General features: G+C 41.8%; 1 protein-coding gene across 1 annotated transcript in view; it reads left to right on the top strand.

Annotated features, from left to right (window-relative positions):
• Positions 1-9,776: 9,776 nt before the first annotated feature.
• The window catches only part of LOC128649527 (anillin), a 474,010-nt gene continuing 468,887 nt past the window's right edge, over positions 9,777-14,899 (top strand). Inside the window, exons 1-2 of the mRNA XM_053702862.1 lie at positions 9,777-9,785; positions 11,263-11,325. Coding sequence (XP_053558837.1) covers positions 11,292-11,325 — 34 coding nt within the window. The 5' untranslated portion in view covers positions 9,777-9,785; positions 11,263-11,291. The remainder of the gene's footprint in view (positions 9,786-11,262; positions 11,326-14,899) is intronic.

Genomic DNA, 14,899 nt, shown 5'->3' with positions numbered 1-14,899 from the left:
TCACGCCCTTCCTCAAGACAGGTCCAACAAATTAAGGACCAAACAGTTTAGTTTTCGGCCCTTTCGAAACTTCAAGAGTGGCACAGCTTCAACTTCCTCTAACACAAAACAAGAGGGAACTTTTGCCTAGTCTAAGCCGGTCTGGAGACCTAACCAGGCTTGGAACAAGGGGAAACAGGCCAAGAAGCCTGCTGCTGCCTCTAAGACAGCATGAAGGAGCAGTCCCCGATCTGGAAATGGATCTAGTAGGGGGCAGACTCTCTCTGTTCGCCCTGGCTTGGGCAAGAGATGTCCAGGATCCCTGGGCATTGGAAATTGTGTCCAAGGGTTATCTTCTGGAATTCAAAACCTCTCCCCCAAAAGGGAGATTTCATCTCTCACTTTTATCTGCAAACCAGATAAAGAGAGAAGCATTCTTAAATTGTGTTCAAGACCTCCTAGTTATGGGAGTGATCCACCCAGTTCCGCAGGAGGAACAGGGACAGGGCTTTTATTCAAATCTGTTTGTTGTTCCCAAGAAAGAGGGAACATTCAGACCAATCTTAGATCTCAAGATCTTAAACAAATTTCTCAGAGTCCCATCCTTCAAGATGGAGACTATTCGAACCATCCTTCCTATGATCCAGGAGGGTCAATACAGGCACTACCAGTTTGTGGCTCTTCCCTTCGGGTTGGCCACGGCACCAAGAATCTTTACAAAGGTTCTAGGGTCCCTTCTAGCGGTCCTAAGGCCGCAGGCTATAGCAGTAGCCCCTTACTCAGACGACATTCTGAAACAGGCGTCGACTTTTCAAGTTGCCAGGTCTCACACGGACATTGTTCTGGCATTTCTGAGGTCGCATGAGTGGAAAGTGAACGAAGAAAAAAGTTCTCTATCCCCTCTCACAAGAGTTTCCTTCCTAGGAACTCTGATAGATTCTGTAGAAATGAAGATTTACCTGACAGAGGCCAGGTTGTCAAAACTTCTAAATTCCTGCCGTGTTCTTTATTCTACTTCTCTCCCTTCAGTGGCTCAGTGTATGGAAGTAATCGGCTTAATGGTAGCGGCAATGGACATAGTGCCGTTTGCCCGCCTACATCTCAGACCGCTGCAACTCTGCATGCTCAGTCAGTGGAATGGGGATTACACAGATTTGTCCCCTCTACTAAATCTGGATCAAGAGACCAGGGATTCTCTTCTCTGGTGGTTATCTCGGGTCCATCTGTCCAAGGGTATGACCTTCCGCAGGCCAGATTGGACAATAGTAATGACAGATGCCAGCCTTCTGGGCTGGGGTGCAGTCTGGAACTCCCTGAAGGCTCAGGGCTTGTGGACTCAGGAGGAGACACTCCTTCCGATAAACATTCTGGAACTAAGAGCGATATTCAATGCTCTTCAGGCTTGGCCTCAGCTAGCTGCGGTCAGGTTCATCAGATTTCAGTCGGACAACATCACGACTGTAGCTTACATCAACCATCAAGGGGGAACAAGGAGTTCCCTAGCAATGTTGGAGGTTTCAAAAATAATTCTATGGGCAGAGGTTCACTCTTGCCATCTATCAGCTATCCATATCCCAGGAGTAGAGAACTGGGAGGCGGATTTTCTAAGTCGACAGACTTTTCATCCGGGGGAGTGGGAACTCCATCCGGAGGTGTTTGCACAGTTGATTCAACTTTGGGGCAAACCAGAACTGGATCTCATGGCGTCTCATCAGAACGCCAAGCTTCCTTGTTACGGGTTCAGGTCCAGGGATCCCAAGGCAGCGCTGATAGATGCTCTAGCAGCGCCTTGGTCTTTCAACCTGGCTTATGTGTTTCCACCGTTTCCTCTGCTCCCTCGTCTGATTGCCAAGATCAAGCAGGAGAGAGCTTCGGTGATTTTGATAGATCTGGTGGACATGTCATCCTTTCCACCTTGGACTTCTACTTCAAGGTCCCTTCAAACATCCAAATCTAATTTCTCTGCGTCTGACTGCTTGGAGATTGAACGCTTGATTTTGTCAAAGCGTGGTTTTTCCGAGTCGGTCATTGATACCTTAATTCAGGCTCGAAAGCCTGTCACCAGGAAAATCTATCATAAGATATGGTGCAAATATCTTCATTGGTGTGAATCCAAGGGTTACTCATGGAGTAAAGTCAGGATTCCCAGGATATTGTCTTTTCTCCAAGAAGGATTGGAGAAGGGATTGTCAGCTAGTTCCTTAAAGGGACAGATTTCTGCTCTGTCTATTCTTTTGCACAAGCGTCTGGCGGATGTTTCAGACGTTCAGGCGTTTTGTCAGGCTTTAGTTAGAATCAAGCCTGTGTTTAAACCTGTTGCTCCGCCATGGAGTTTAAATTTAGTTCTTAAAGTTCTTCAAGGGGTTCCGTTTGAACCTCTGCATTCCATAGATATCAAGCTTTTATCTTGGAAAGTTCTGTTCTTGGTAGCTATCTCTTCGGCTCGAAGAGTTTCAGAGTTATCTGCCTTGCAGTGTGATTCCCCTTATCTGATCTTCCATGCAGATAAGGTAGTTTTGCGTACCAAACCTGGGTTTCTTCCTAAGGTGGTATCCAATAAGAATATCAATCAAGAGATTGTTGTTCCGTCACTGTGTCCTAATACTTCTTCAAAGAAGGAACGTCTATTACACAATCTTGACATGGTTCGTGCTTTAAAGTTTTATTTACAAGCTACTAAAGATTTTCGTCAAACATCTGCATTGTTTGTTGTCTACTCTGGACAGAGGAAAGGCCAAAAGGCTTCAGCAACTTCTCTTTCTTTTTGGTTAAGAAGTATAATCCGCTTAGCTTATGAGACTGCTGGCCAGCAGCCTCCTGTAAGAATTACAGCTCATTCCACTAGAGCGGTGGCTTCCACATGGGCCTTTAAAAATGAGGCTTCTGTTGAACAGATTTGTAAGGCCGCGACTTGGTCTTCGCTTCATACTTTTTCTAAATTCTACAAATTTGATACTTTTGCTTCTTCGGAGGCTATTTTTGGGAGAAAGGTCTTACAGGCAGTGGTGCCTTCCGTTTAAGCGCCTGCCTTGTCCCTCCCTTCATCCGTGTCCTATAGCTTTGGTATTGGTATCCCACAAGTAATGGATGAATCCGTGGACTGGATACACCTTACAAGAGAAAACAAAATTTATGCTTACCTGATAAATTTATTTCTCTTGTGGTGTATCCAGTCCATGGCCCGCCCTGTCATTTTAAGGCAGGTGTTTTTTTAATTTTTAAACTACAGTCACCACTGCACCCTATAGTTTCTCCTTTCTCTTGCTTGTCTTCGGTCGAATGACTGGGAGGTGGCAGTTAGGGGAGGAGCTATATAGACAGCTCTGCTGTGGGTGATCCTCTTGCAGCTTCCTGTTGGGAAGGAGAATATCCCACAAGTAATGGATGAATCCGTGGACTGGATACACCACAAGAGAAATAAATTTATCAGGTAAGCATAAAAAATTTTTTTCTGAGGAGACTTGGTGTATCAGAACTGGCTGGCATTATTTCCCTGTATGGGAATGGGGTAAGCAGTAAAACCTATTTTAATAAGAGGGGTGTTACTGGAGTCCCTATATTATATTTATCATTAGTTGATATTTGGGCATTATGTGATATGGGAGACAATATAAAAAACGATGTTTTATGTTTTTTATTTTTGGCACTTAAAACTTATTGGTTTTATGCTTGAGGGTTGTTTGTGTGTGTGTATTTTTACTTTAGTGCAAAACTGCATTTCCATGCGGTGTTATTTGGGCCTACTCCAACTTTTGACCTTAAGGGGCGGAGCCTATTTTGGCGCAATTCCTTCAGGCTTAGCAGCAGCAAACAGTAACTCGGTGGCTCCTGGACTGTGTAGCTGGTTTGAAGGGTTGGAAACTTGATTCGAAGTACCCTGGGGGCAGGTAGGCGCCACAACAGAGCTGTGGCGAGGTGCAGAGTGTATTTTTATCTACATGTTGATATAAGTACTTTTAAAGCCTTATTTCTGCTCTTGCTTCCGGGTGCAGTAATTTTTGGATTAACCAACGATATTAAGTTAAATTTTGGAATAATTTAATGTTTTTTTGTGTATTTTGGAAAAATTGTCCACTTTTTCTTTTCTTAAAGGCACAGTACAAGTTTTTTATAATGTTTATTTTATGCTATAAATAAGTGTTTAAACGACTTTTGTTGTATTACTAGTCTGTTTAACATGTCTGACATTGAGGTTTCTCATTGTTCTATGTGTTTAGAAGCTATTGTGCAACTCCCTCTAACATTGTGTAACTTTTGTACTGAAAGGGCTTTACAATGTAAAAAGCATATTTTAAATAAAGTAAGTGTGCCTAAGGATGATTCTCAGTCTGAAGAGAATCAGGATATGCCATCCAATTCTCCCCAAGTGTCACAACCTTTTATGCCCACACAAGTGACGCCTAGTACTTCTAGTGCGTCTAATTCCTTTACTCTGCAGGAGATGGCTGCAGTTATGTCAACTACCCTTACGGAGGTGTTGTCTAAATTACCAGTGTTGCAGGGTAAATGCAGTAGGTCAAGTATTAATGTAAATACTGAATCCCCTGATGCTTTATTAGCTATTTCCGATGTTCCCTCACAGTGCTCTGAGTTGGGGATCAGGGAATTACTGTCTGAGGGTGACATTTCTGATTCAGGGAATGTTTTGTCTCAGACAGATTCGGATGCTATGTCATTTAAATTTAAGCTTGAACACCTCCGCCTGTTGCTTAGGGAGGTTTTAGCGACCCTGGATGATTGTGATCCTATTGTGATGCCTCCAGAGAAATTGTGTAAAATGGATAAATATTTGGAAGTTCCTACTTACACTGATGTTTTTCCGGTTCCTAAGAGAATTTTGGAAATTATTAGTAAGGAATGGGATAGACCAGGTATACCGTTTTCTCCCTCTCCTAATTTTAAGAAAATGTTTCCTATATCAGATACCATTCGGGACTCATGGCAAACGGTCCCTAAGGTAGAGGGAGCTATATCTTCCCTAGCTAAGCGTACTACTATACTCATTGGGATAGTTGTGTTTTCAAGGACCCTATGGATAAGAAATTAGACGGTCTACTAAAGAAATTATTTGTTAATCAGGGATTTCTTTTACAACCTACGGCTTGCATTGTTACAGTAACTACTGCAGCAGCTTTTTGGTTTGAGGCTCTAGAAGAGTCTCTTAAGGTTGAGACTCCATTAGATGACATTCTAGATAGAATTAAGGCTCTTAAGCTGGCTAATTCTTTTATTACTGATGCCTCAAATCTTGGTCTGCTGATGTGTCATCAAAACATAAGCTTTTAGCTATTTCCTTTAAAGGTAAGACCCTTTTTGGGCCAGAATTGAAGGAGATCATTTATGATATTACAGGAGGTAAGGGCCATGCCCTACCTCAGGATAGGTCGGTTAAAATGAGGGGTAAAAAGAATAATTTTCGTTCCTTTCGGAACTTTAAAGGAGGACCTCCCGCTTCTTCTTCTTCCACTAAGCAGGAAGGGAATTTTTTCCAATCTAAGTCAGTCTGGAGACCCAATCAGAACTGGAATAAGGTTAAACAAATCAAAAACCCACTGCTGGTCCTAAGACAGCATGAAGGGGTGGCCCCCGATCCGGGACCAGATCTAGTAGGGGGCAGACTTTCTTTCTTTGCTCAGGCTTGGGCAAGCGATGTTCAGGATTCCTTGGCAGTAGAAATAGTAAAAAAATATCACGGTTACGCTGTGTCAAAGACCTTTTTACTATGGGAGTAAACTGTCCTGTTCCAAAATTTTGACAGGGGTTTTACTCAAACCTATTTGTGGTCCTCAAAAAAAAGGGAACGTTCAGACTCATTTTTGACCTCAAGTGTCTAAACAAATTTATAAAGGATCATCATCGGTTTCTAAGGTTTGCCTTCTTGGACAAACATTATCAGTTCGTGGCTCTTCCTTTCGGGTTGGCCACAGCACCCAGAATCTTCACAAAGGTTCTAGGGTCTCTTTTGGCGGTTCTCAGACCGCAAGGGATAGCGGTGGCGCCTTATCTGGATGATATTCTGATTCAGGTGTCAACAAATCATCTGACAAAATCTCACACGGACACAGTGTTGTCTTTTCTGAGAACTCACGGCTGGAAGGTGAGCATAGAGAAGAGTTCACTTGTTTCACAGACAAGGGTTCCTTTCTTGGGAACTCTGATAGACTCGGTAGCCATGAAAGTATTTCTGACGGAGGTCAGAAAATCAAAGATTTTGAATACTTGCCGAGCACTTCTGTCCATTCCTCGGCCATCAGTGGCTCAGTGTATGGAGGTAATTGGATTAATGGTAGCGGCAATGGACATCATTCCGTTTGCTCGCTTTCATCTCAGACCACTGCAACTATGCATGCTCGGTCAGTGGAATGGGGATTATGCGGATTTATTTCCAAAGATAATTCTGGATCAAGAGACCAGAAACTCTCTTCTTTGGTGGTTGTCGTCGGATCATCCGTCCCAGGGGACTTGTTTCTGCAGACCCTCGTGGGTGATAGTGACAACAGATGCCAGCCTTCTGGGCTGGGGTGCAGTTTGGAATTCCCTGAAGGCTCAGGGTGTTTGGGCTCAAGTGGATACTCTTATTTTTATTCAATATTTTGGAACTGAGGGCAATATTCATTGCACTTCAGGCGTGGCCTCAGTTGGCTTCGGCCAAATTCATCAGATTCCAGTCGGACAACATGACGACTGTGGCATATGTCAATCATCAGGGGGGAACAAGGAGTTCCTTAGCGATGATAGAAGTATCCAAGATAATCAGTTGGGCAGAGGCCCACTCTTGTCATCTGTCAGCGATCTACATCCCAGGAGTAGAGAACTGGGAAGCAGATTTTCTAAGTCGCCTCATTGATTCTCAGATGGGGCAGACTGGAATTGGATTTGATGGCATCTCGTCAGAATGCCAAGCTTCCAAGATACGGATATCTATGCATTCCATAGATATTAAACTATTATCTTGGAAAGTTCTGTTTTTGGTTGTTATTTCTTCTGCTCAAAGAGATTCTGAGCTTTCAGCATTACAGTGTGATTCTCCTTATCTCATATTTCATTCTGATAAGGTGGTTTTACGTACTGGAACCTGGGTTCCTTCCTAAGGTTGTTTTGAATAAGAATATTAATCAGGAAATTATTGTTCCTTCCTTGTGTCCTAATCCTTCTTCTAAGAAGGAGCTTCTGTAACATAACTTGGACGTGGTCCGTGCCTTAAAGTTTTACTTACAGGCAACTAAGGATTTCCGTCAATCATCTTCATTATTCATTGTTTATTCTGGAAAGCGTAGGGGTCAGAAAGCTACGGCTACCTCTTTTTGGCTGAGAAGTATCTTCCGCCTGGCATATGAGACTGCTGGACAGCAGCCTCCTGAAAGAATTATGGCTCATTCTACTAGGGCTGTGGCTTCCACATGGGCTTTTAAAAACGATGCATCTGTTGAACAGATTTGTAAGGCTTGGTCGTCCCTGCACACTTTTTCCAAATTTGATACTTTTGCTTCTTCTGAGGCTATCTTTGGGAGAAAGGTTCTTCAAGCAGTGGTGCCTTCCGTTTAGGTTCCTGTCTTGTCCCTCCCTTTCATCCGTGTCCTATTGCTTTGGTATTGGTTTCCCACAAGTAAGGATGAAATCTGTGGACTCGTCATATCTTTGTAAAAGAAAACTAAATTTATGCTTACCTGATAAATTACTTTCTTTTATGATATGACGAGTTTACGGCCCACCCTGTTATTTTTAAGACAGTTTTTCTTCATATTTTTTGTAAACTTCAGTCACCTCTGCACCTTTTAGCCTTTCCTTTTTCCTATACCTTCGGCCGAATGACTGAGGGTGGAGGGGAAGGGGAGGGGCTATATATACAGCTCTGCTGTGGTGCTCTTTGCCACTTCCTGTTAGCAGGAGGTTAATATCCCACAAGTAAGGATGAAATCCGTGGACTTGTCATATCGTAAAAGAAAGTAATTTATCAGGTAAGCATAACTTTAGTTTTTGAGGGGGTACTCACCGTTGTCATGTAAATAGTCTACTTTTCACAAAAAAGCAATATACAGGCATAGCTCGTTTTAATGCGCTTCGCTTTATTGCGTTTCATTTTTTGCAAATTGAAGGTTATACAGTATACACATGACAGCAAAATGATTATAACTCACTGAAGGCTCAGATGATGGTTAGCATTTTTTTATTATTATTTTGGTTTTAAAAGTTTTTATTTTGAAGTAGAAATGCAATACATTCACATTCAACTTATTGTGCTTCCGTACATCATAAAATTACAATACAGTATCGTAAGAGTGATATTCTACTGTTAACAATTATTGATTCTCTGTTGTCATATTGTCCAATGTCCATATTGACTTGAAGTCCTTTGTCTGAACCTTCTGCAGGTGCTATCTGAGTGCTAAATGTTATACAGTATAATATATCAACAAAGCAACTCTGTATCTCTCTTATCAATAAAGATTTGACTTTTCTTTTGTCTTGCTTCTTTTTGTTCATATGACTGAGATTGTGTTAGTAAGTTCACTGACCACTAGAGGAGGGGGTGGGGGGAGGAGGGGGTTAATTTCTCGTTTTTCCAAGTGGTTAGCATCATTTCATGTATCTCTCTAACGGAAGTAGTAAGAGGGCGATTTATCAAGCTGAGGCGGACAGGGGCTCACATATGCACCCTTGATCGCGCAGCTCGCCTCTGGCGGGCTGAATTCCCCTGGTGTAATTCAGCATTGCACACAAGCTCTATTTTGGGCTTGCATGCAATACTGCTCTCTGCCCGCGCACAGCCAATCACTCGCGGGCAGGAGCTGTCAATCTTCCCGGGCGGACTAGACCGCAGAGATTGAATTTTGCCACTTTAGAGGTGGCGAAAGATTAGGGAAGCAGCGGTCTGATGACCGCTGCTTGTTAAATACGGCATGCAGGTTCTCTTGTGAGAACCTGCAGCCGTAGTGGGTCAAAAGGCTTGCAAAGCCTTTGATAAATCGACCCCTGAGTCTACCTGTTTCAGCCAGTCCCTGGTTAGCATTTTTTAAAGAATTTTGTAATTAAGGTATGTACATAGTTTTTTCGCTATTGCACATCTGATATACTACAGTATAGTGTAAATATAACTTTTATATGCACTGGGAAACAAAAATATTAGTGTGACTCACTTTATTGCAATATTCGCTTTATTGCGGTAGTCTGGAACTGAAACATCTCTGAGGTACGCCTGTATGTATGTATGTATATATATATATATATATATATATATATATATATATATAATGTATATATATACATAAAACAACAAAAGTTAATACATTTGTATACTAAAGCAGTTTAACATGTGAAGTTAAATTATACCACAGCAAAAAATATGCAGATAAGTGCACACTAAAAAAAATATCTTTTAAAGCAGTCAAGCCTAAAACACAGAAAATAATGTTTCCTCACGCTGCTGTATTTTTAATTGATCAATACAATATAAATCCTGGTATAAGATGACATCTTCTTTGGTAAGTTATGTCCCTAAAAAAAGTGCCGAATAGAGTACTGACAGGCAGCACGGGAATTAGCTAGACAAGCTCATATGAATAAGCTCTTCCAGCAGGGTAACAGGAGCAGCACATAAAGTTACTAAAGTTTATTTGGGATTGGGAGGAATTGGGGAGAAAAATAATAAACGAAGGAAAATACCTCCCATTACGTAAAAAAAAACGTGGGGAAGGACCAAGGAGAACGTCACTGTAGGTGTGTGGCGCATGCCCAGTAATTAACCGCTGAAATTGAAAATTTAAAGTAGCTCAGATTGCAGCTACCTGAGAGCGGGACTGAAATAGGTAATAGTCGAGACGAGAGATTACTAGAGATTCGGCGTTACCGACTGAGAGTGTTGAGGAAGAGACAGGCAAGTGAGCGCACCTGTAGTGGGAGAGATACGTTGGCTCTAACTAGTTTTGTAAAACGGTGGGCTGGTTGTTTTGTGGCTAACCTAGCGCAGATTGTGGTTGTTTGTGTTTTTAGCGGCCACTGACAGTGACAGAGCCTGTGTGGCTGTGTTTTTGAGGATGATCCTGGCGGTCATGGTGTGTGCGGTCTTGTCTCATGTTTGTCAAGGACACTGACAAGTGCGACTACCTGAGTGTGTTTGGCTTGAGTCTGATTTATAAAAGTTAGCTGAGCCTGTTTAAAGGATTTTTTTTTCTTTTCTTCAAACGTACATGTTTTCTCTCTATACTTTTCATGACTCCGGCTTTTCTAAATATGTTTATTTTACTCTTCCCATCAAGCATCACTAAAATATCTGCTCATTCCAAATGTATTATCTCTCCTTGGAACCAAGTGCTTTCTTTAAAGGCACAGTAGTTATCTTTGTATTCTCTATGTAGGAACATAAGCAGCAATGCACTAAAGGGAACATGCTGGACACATCTGGTGAGCCAATAACTTGAGGCATATATGCGTAGCAACTAACCACTAGCTAGTTTCAGGCAGTGCATTGCTGTTCCTGAGCCTACTCTAGGTATGCTTTTCCACAAAGGATACCAGGAGAATGAACCAAGATATATTATAGAAGTTTAAATGGAAAGTTGTTTAACATTAAATTTTCTACCTAAATCGTGAAAGTTTAATTAGAACTTTACTGTCCCTTTAAAAACTAAGTTAAAACAAAAAACTTGCAGGAACTAGTTTTCTTTTAAAGGGACAGTCAACACTTCAGTTAACATTATTTGAGATTGAAATATAAGAACCGAAGATCCGCCTGCACTATACCCCTTCTGCCATGCCGACCTTGCTTCTGTAGTAATCACTTTCGCTAACTTGTCTAATACCAGGTAAATATGGCAGCCTGACTCCCCCCACCGTTACGTAGCTGCCTTCTTCTTCAAATGATCATCTCATCAAATCAGAATCCAGTCCTCAGACAGAAATTGCACGCACTTGCAGTTTCTGTCAGAGGACTGGATTCTGATTTGATGATAATTTGAAGAAGAAGGCAGCTACGTAACGGTGGGGGGAGTCCGGCTGCCATATTTACCCGGTATTAGACAAGTTAGCGAAAGTGATTACTACAGAAGCAAGGCAGCATGGCAGAAGGGGTATAGTGCAGGCGGATCTTCGGTTCTTATATTTCTATCTCAAATAATGTTAACGGAAGTGTTGACTGTCCCTTTAATATGTCTGGTGGAGTATATTATTTATCAGTGAAGAAATTGTAAGCTTGTAAAATATTGTACATAGATGGAATCCTGCTTAGCTGATAAAAACTTGCTTTGGATCTATGTAAAAAATGTCTTTTTTTTTTTTTCCCCTCAGGCTGTTTTGAATCTTGTTGTTTTTGGAAGATGGAGACAAGGCGTCAACCACTGAAGCGTCTTTGTAAGTCTGCTACCCTTGATTCTTTTCCAAATTATTTCTAATTAAAGTGACAGTAAACACCTTTTTGATTTCTATATAAAATGTTTAGTTTTGTGTAATGAAAAAAATTTGCAGTATGTTTTAATCTTTTATTTTGCTTCCTTTTCATGTATTTTAGCTTTAAAAAAAAGAAGCGCAATTTCTAAGTCAGACCTTGAAATGCACCCTGCTGAAATCTCTAGGCTATAACCCTTCTACATATCTGTTCCTAATTGGCTTTAACTGCTAACAACTGCAGAACAATTCACTTTTATCCTAAATTTATGACTGTAGCTAGCTTTGTTGTGTGTAGACTAAAGCCCAGATTGGCTCCTCCAAATAAGGAAAATAGTGGTGGTGTTTAAAGGGACAGTTCACCCAAAAACTTTCTCCCCTTTAAATTATTCCCAATGATCCTTTTTACCTGCTAGAGTGTATTAAATTGGTTGCAAGTAGCTCCTTTACTCCTATTTCAGCATTTGAAATAGCTGATTTAGCTTGTGGTTTCCCAACCTATACTGAAAGTTTTGATACTTGCGTATATGCTATTGAAAAGCCTAAGTAAACACAACCAGCAGAAGAGATTACACCCTCAGTGGGGGCATGATAGTTAAGTAATAAAATTATAATTTTCCATTGTTCTCTCTATGTATTGAGCTTTGGTGTTCCAGACAAATATAAGATAAGGAAGTAAGTCTGTGTACATGAAAGTGATAACATAATGAGATCTGATATTACCTGAAGCTCAACCCATTGTAATAGGCTGTGGTTTCAAAGCACAAAACCAGCTACTTCAGATACACAAATAAACCCGAAAATGCAATTTCTCAAATATTTTATACTCTGCAGTTGGTATAACAAGTCATTTAAAATACATTTATGGAAAAACAATTTTACAGTGTAATGTCCCTTTAACTATTGAAAAACAATTGCTTAACCCCTTAACGACTGAGGACGTGCAGGGTACGTCCTCAGAAAAAAGGCAGTTAATGCCTGAGAACGTACCCTGCACGTCCTCAGTGTGGAAAGCAGCTGGAAGCGATCCTGCTCGCTTCCAGCTGCTTTCCGGTTATTGCAGTGATGCCTCGATATGGAGGCATCCTGCAATAACCTTTTTAAGTAATCCGGTGCAGAGAGAGCCACTCTGTGGCCCTCTCTGCACCGGAGATCGGTTGCTCCCTGTGTTGGTGGGTGGGAGCCGGACCGGGAGGCGGGTGGCGGCCATCGATGGCCCTGTGGATGTGAAGGGGGGCGGGATCGTGGCTGGGGGCGCGCGCGGGCGCGTGCACGGGGAGGGAGCGGGTGGGAACCGCTACACTGCAGAAAATGTGCAAATAAAAAAAATAGAAAATTAAAATAATCAGCAAGGTGGTGGGGGTTTGTCTGTGGGGGGTGGGGGGGGGGGGGAAGCTACACTACAGAAAAAAAGAAAAGGGAAAAAAAAAGCACTTTTTATTGTAAACTGGGTACTGGCAGACAACTGCCAGTACCCAAGATGGCCCCCAATAAGGCAGAGGGGAGGGTTAGAGAGCGGTTTTGTTGGGGGCTAAGGGGGGGATCCTACACAGTAGCATATGTAAATATGCTAAAAAAATTTCATTTTTTTTTTAAAACCCTTTTATTTTAGTACTGGCAGACTTTCTGCCAGTACTTAAGATGGCGGGGACAATTGTGGGGTGGGGGAGGGAAGGGAGCTGTTTGGGAGGGATCAGGGGGTGGGATGTGTCAGATGGGAGGCTGATCTCTACACTAAAGCTAAAATTAACCCTGCAAGCTCACTACAAACTCCCTAATTAACCCTTTCACTGCTAGCCATAATACACGTGTGAGGCGCAACAGGATTTAGTGGCCTTCTAATTACCAGAAAGCAACGCCAAAGTCATATATGTCTGCTATTTCTGAACAAAGGGGATCCCAGACAAGCATTTACAACCATTTGTGCCATAATTGCACACGCTGTTTGTAAATTATTTCAGTGAGAAACCTAAAATTGTGAAAATTTTTACGTTTTTTTTAATTTGATCGCATTTGGCGGTGAAATGGTGGCATGAAATATACCAAAATGTGCCTAGATCAATACTTGGGGTTGTCTACTACACTACACTAAAGCTAAAATTAACCCTACAAGCTCCCTAATTAACCCCTTAACTGCTGGGCATGATACACTTGTGGTGCGCAGTGGCATTTAGCGGCCTTCTAATTACCAAAAAGCAACGCCAAAGCCATATATGTCTGCTATTTCTGAACAAAGGGGATCCCAGAGAAGAATTTACAACCATTTATGCCATAATTGCACAAGTTGTTTGTAAATAATTTCAGTGAGAAACCTAAAGTTTGTGAACAATTTTTTGTATTTGATCGCATTTGGCGGTGAAATGGTGGTATGAAATATACCAAAATTGGCCTAGATCAATACTTTGGGATGTCTACTAAAAAAAAAATATATAAATGTCAAGGGATATTCAGGTATTCCTGAAAGATATCAGTGTTCTAATGTAACTAGCGCTAATTTTGGAAAAAAATGGTTTGGAAATAGCAAAGTGCTACTTGTATTTATGGCCCTATAACTTGCAAAAAAAGCAAAGAACATGTAAACGTTGGGTATTTCTAAACTCAGGACAAAATTTAGAAACTATTTAGCATGGGTGTTTTTTGGTGGTTTTAGATATGTAACAAATTTTGGGGGTCAAAGTTAGAAAAAGTGTGTTTTTTTCCATTTTTCCTCATATTTTATCATTTTTTTTATAGTAAATTATAAGATATGATAAAAATAATGGTATCTTTAGAAAGTCCATTTAATGGCGAGAAAAACGGTATATAATATGTGTGGGTACAGTAAATGAGTAAGAAGAAAATTACAGCTAAACACAAACACCGCAAAAATGTAAAAATAGCCTTGGTCCCAAACGGACAGAAAATGGAAAAGTGCTCTGGTCACTAAGGGGTTAACCCTTTAACGACCGAGGACGTGCAGGGTACGTCCTCAAAAAAAAAAGGCAGTTAATGCCTGAGAACGTACCCTGCACGTCCTCAGTGTGGAAAGCAGCTGGAAGCGATCCTGCTCGCTTCCAGCTGCTTTCCGGTTATTGCAGTGATGCCTCGATATGGAGGCATCCTGCAATAACCTTTGGTAGCCATCCGGTGCAGAGAGAGCCACTCTGTGGCCCTCTCTGCACCGGAGATCGGTGGCTCCCTGCGTTGTTGGGTGGGAGCCGGACCGGGAGGCGGGTGGCCCTGGTTATGTGCAGGGGGGGCGGGATCGTGGGCGGGGACGCGCACGGACGCGCGCGCGTGCACGGGGAGGGAGCGGGTGGGAACCGCTACACTACAGAAAATGAATTAATAAAAAATGTATACATTTCTAAATATTTAAAAAAAAAAAAAAGATCAGCAAGGTGGTGGGGGTTTGTCTGTGTGGGGGGGAAGCTACACTACAGAAAAAAGCCAAAAAAAAATAAAAAAAGCACTTTTTTTTGCAAACTGGGTACTGGCAGACAGCTGCCAGTACCCAAGATGGCCCCCAATGAGGCAGAGGGGAGGGTTAGAGAGCGGTTTT

The sequence above is a fragment of the Bombina bombina genome, chromosome 1 (genome assembly GCF_027579735.1).
Source record: "Bombina bombina isolate aBomBom1 chromosome 1, aBomBom1.pri, whole genome shotgun sequence".
Classification (NCBI taxonomy): Eukaryota; Metazoa; Chordata; class Amphibia; order Anura; family Bombinatoridae; genus Bombina; species Bombina bombina.
This window is presented reverse-complemented; position numbering and strand designations above follow the sequence as displayed.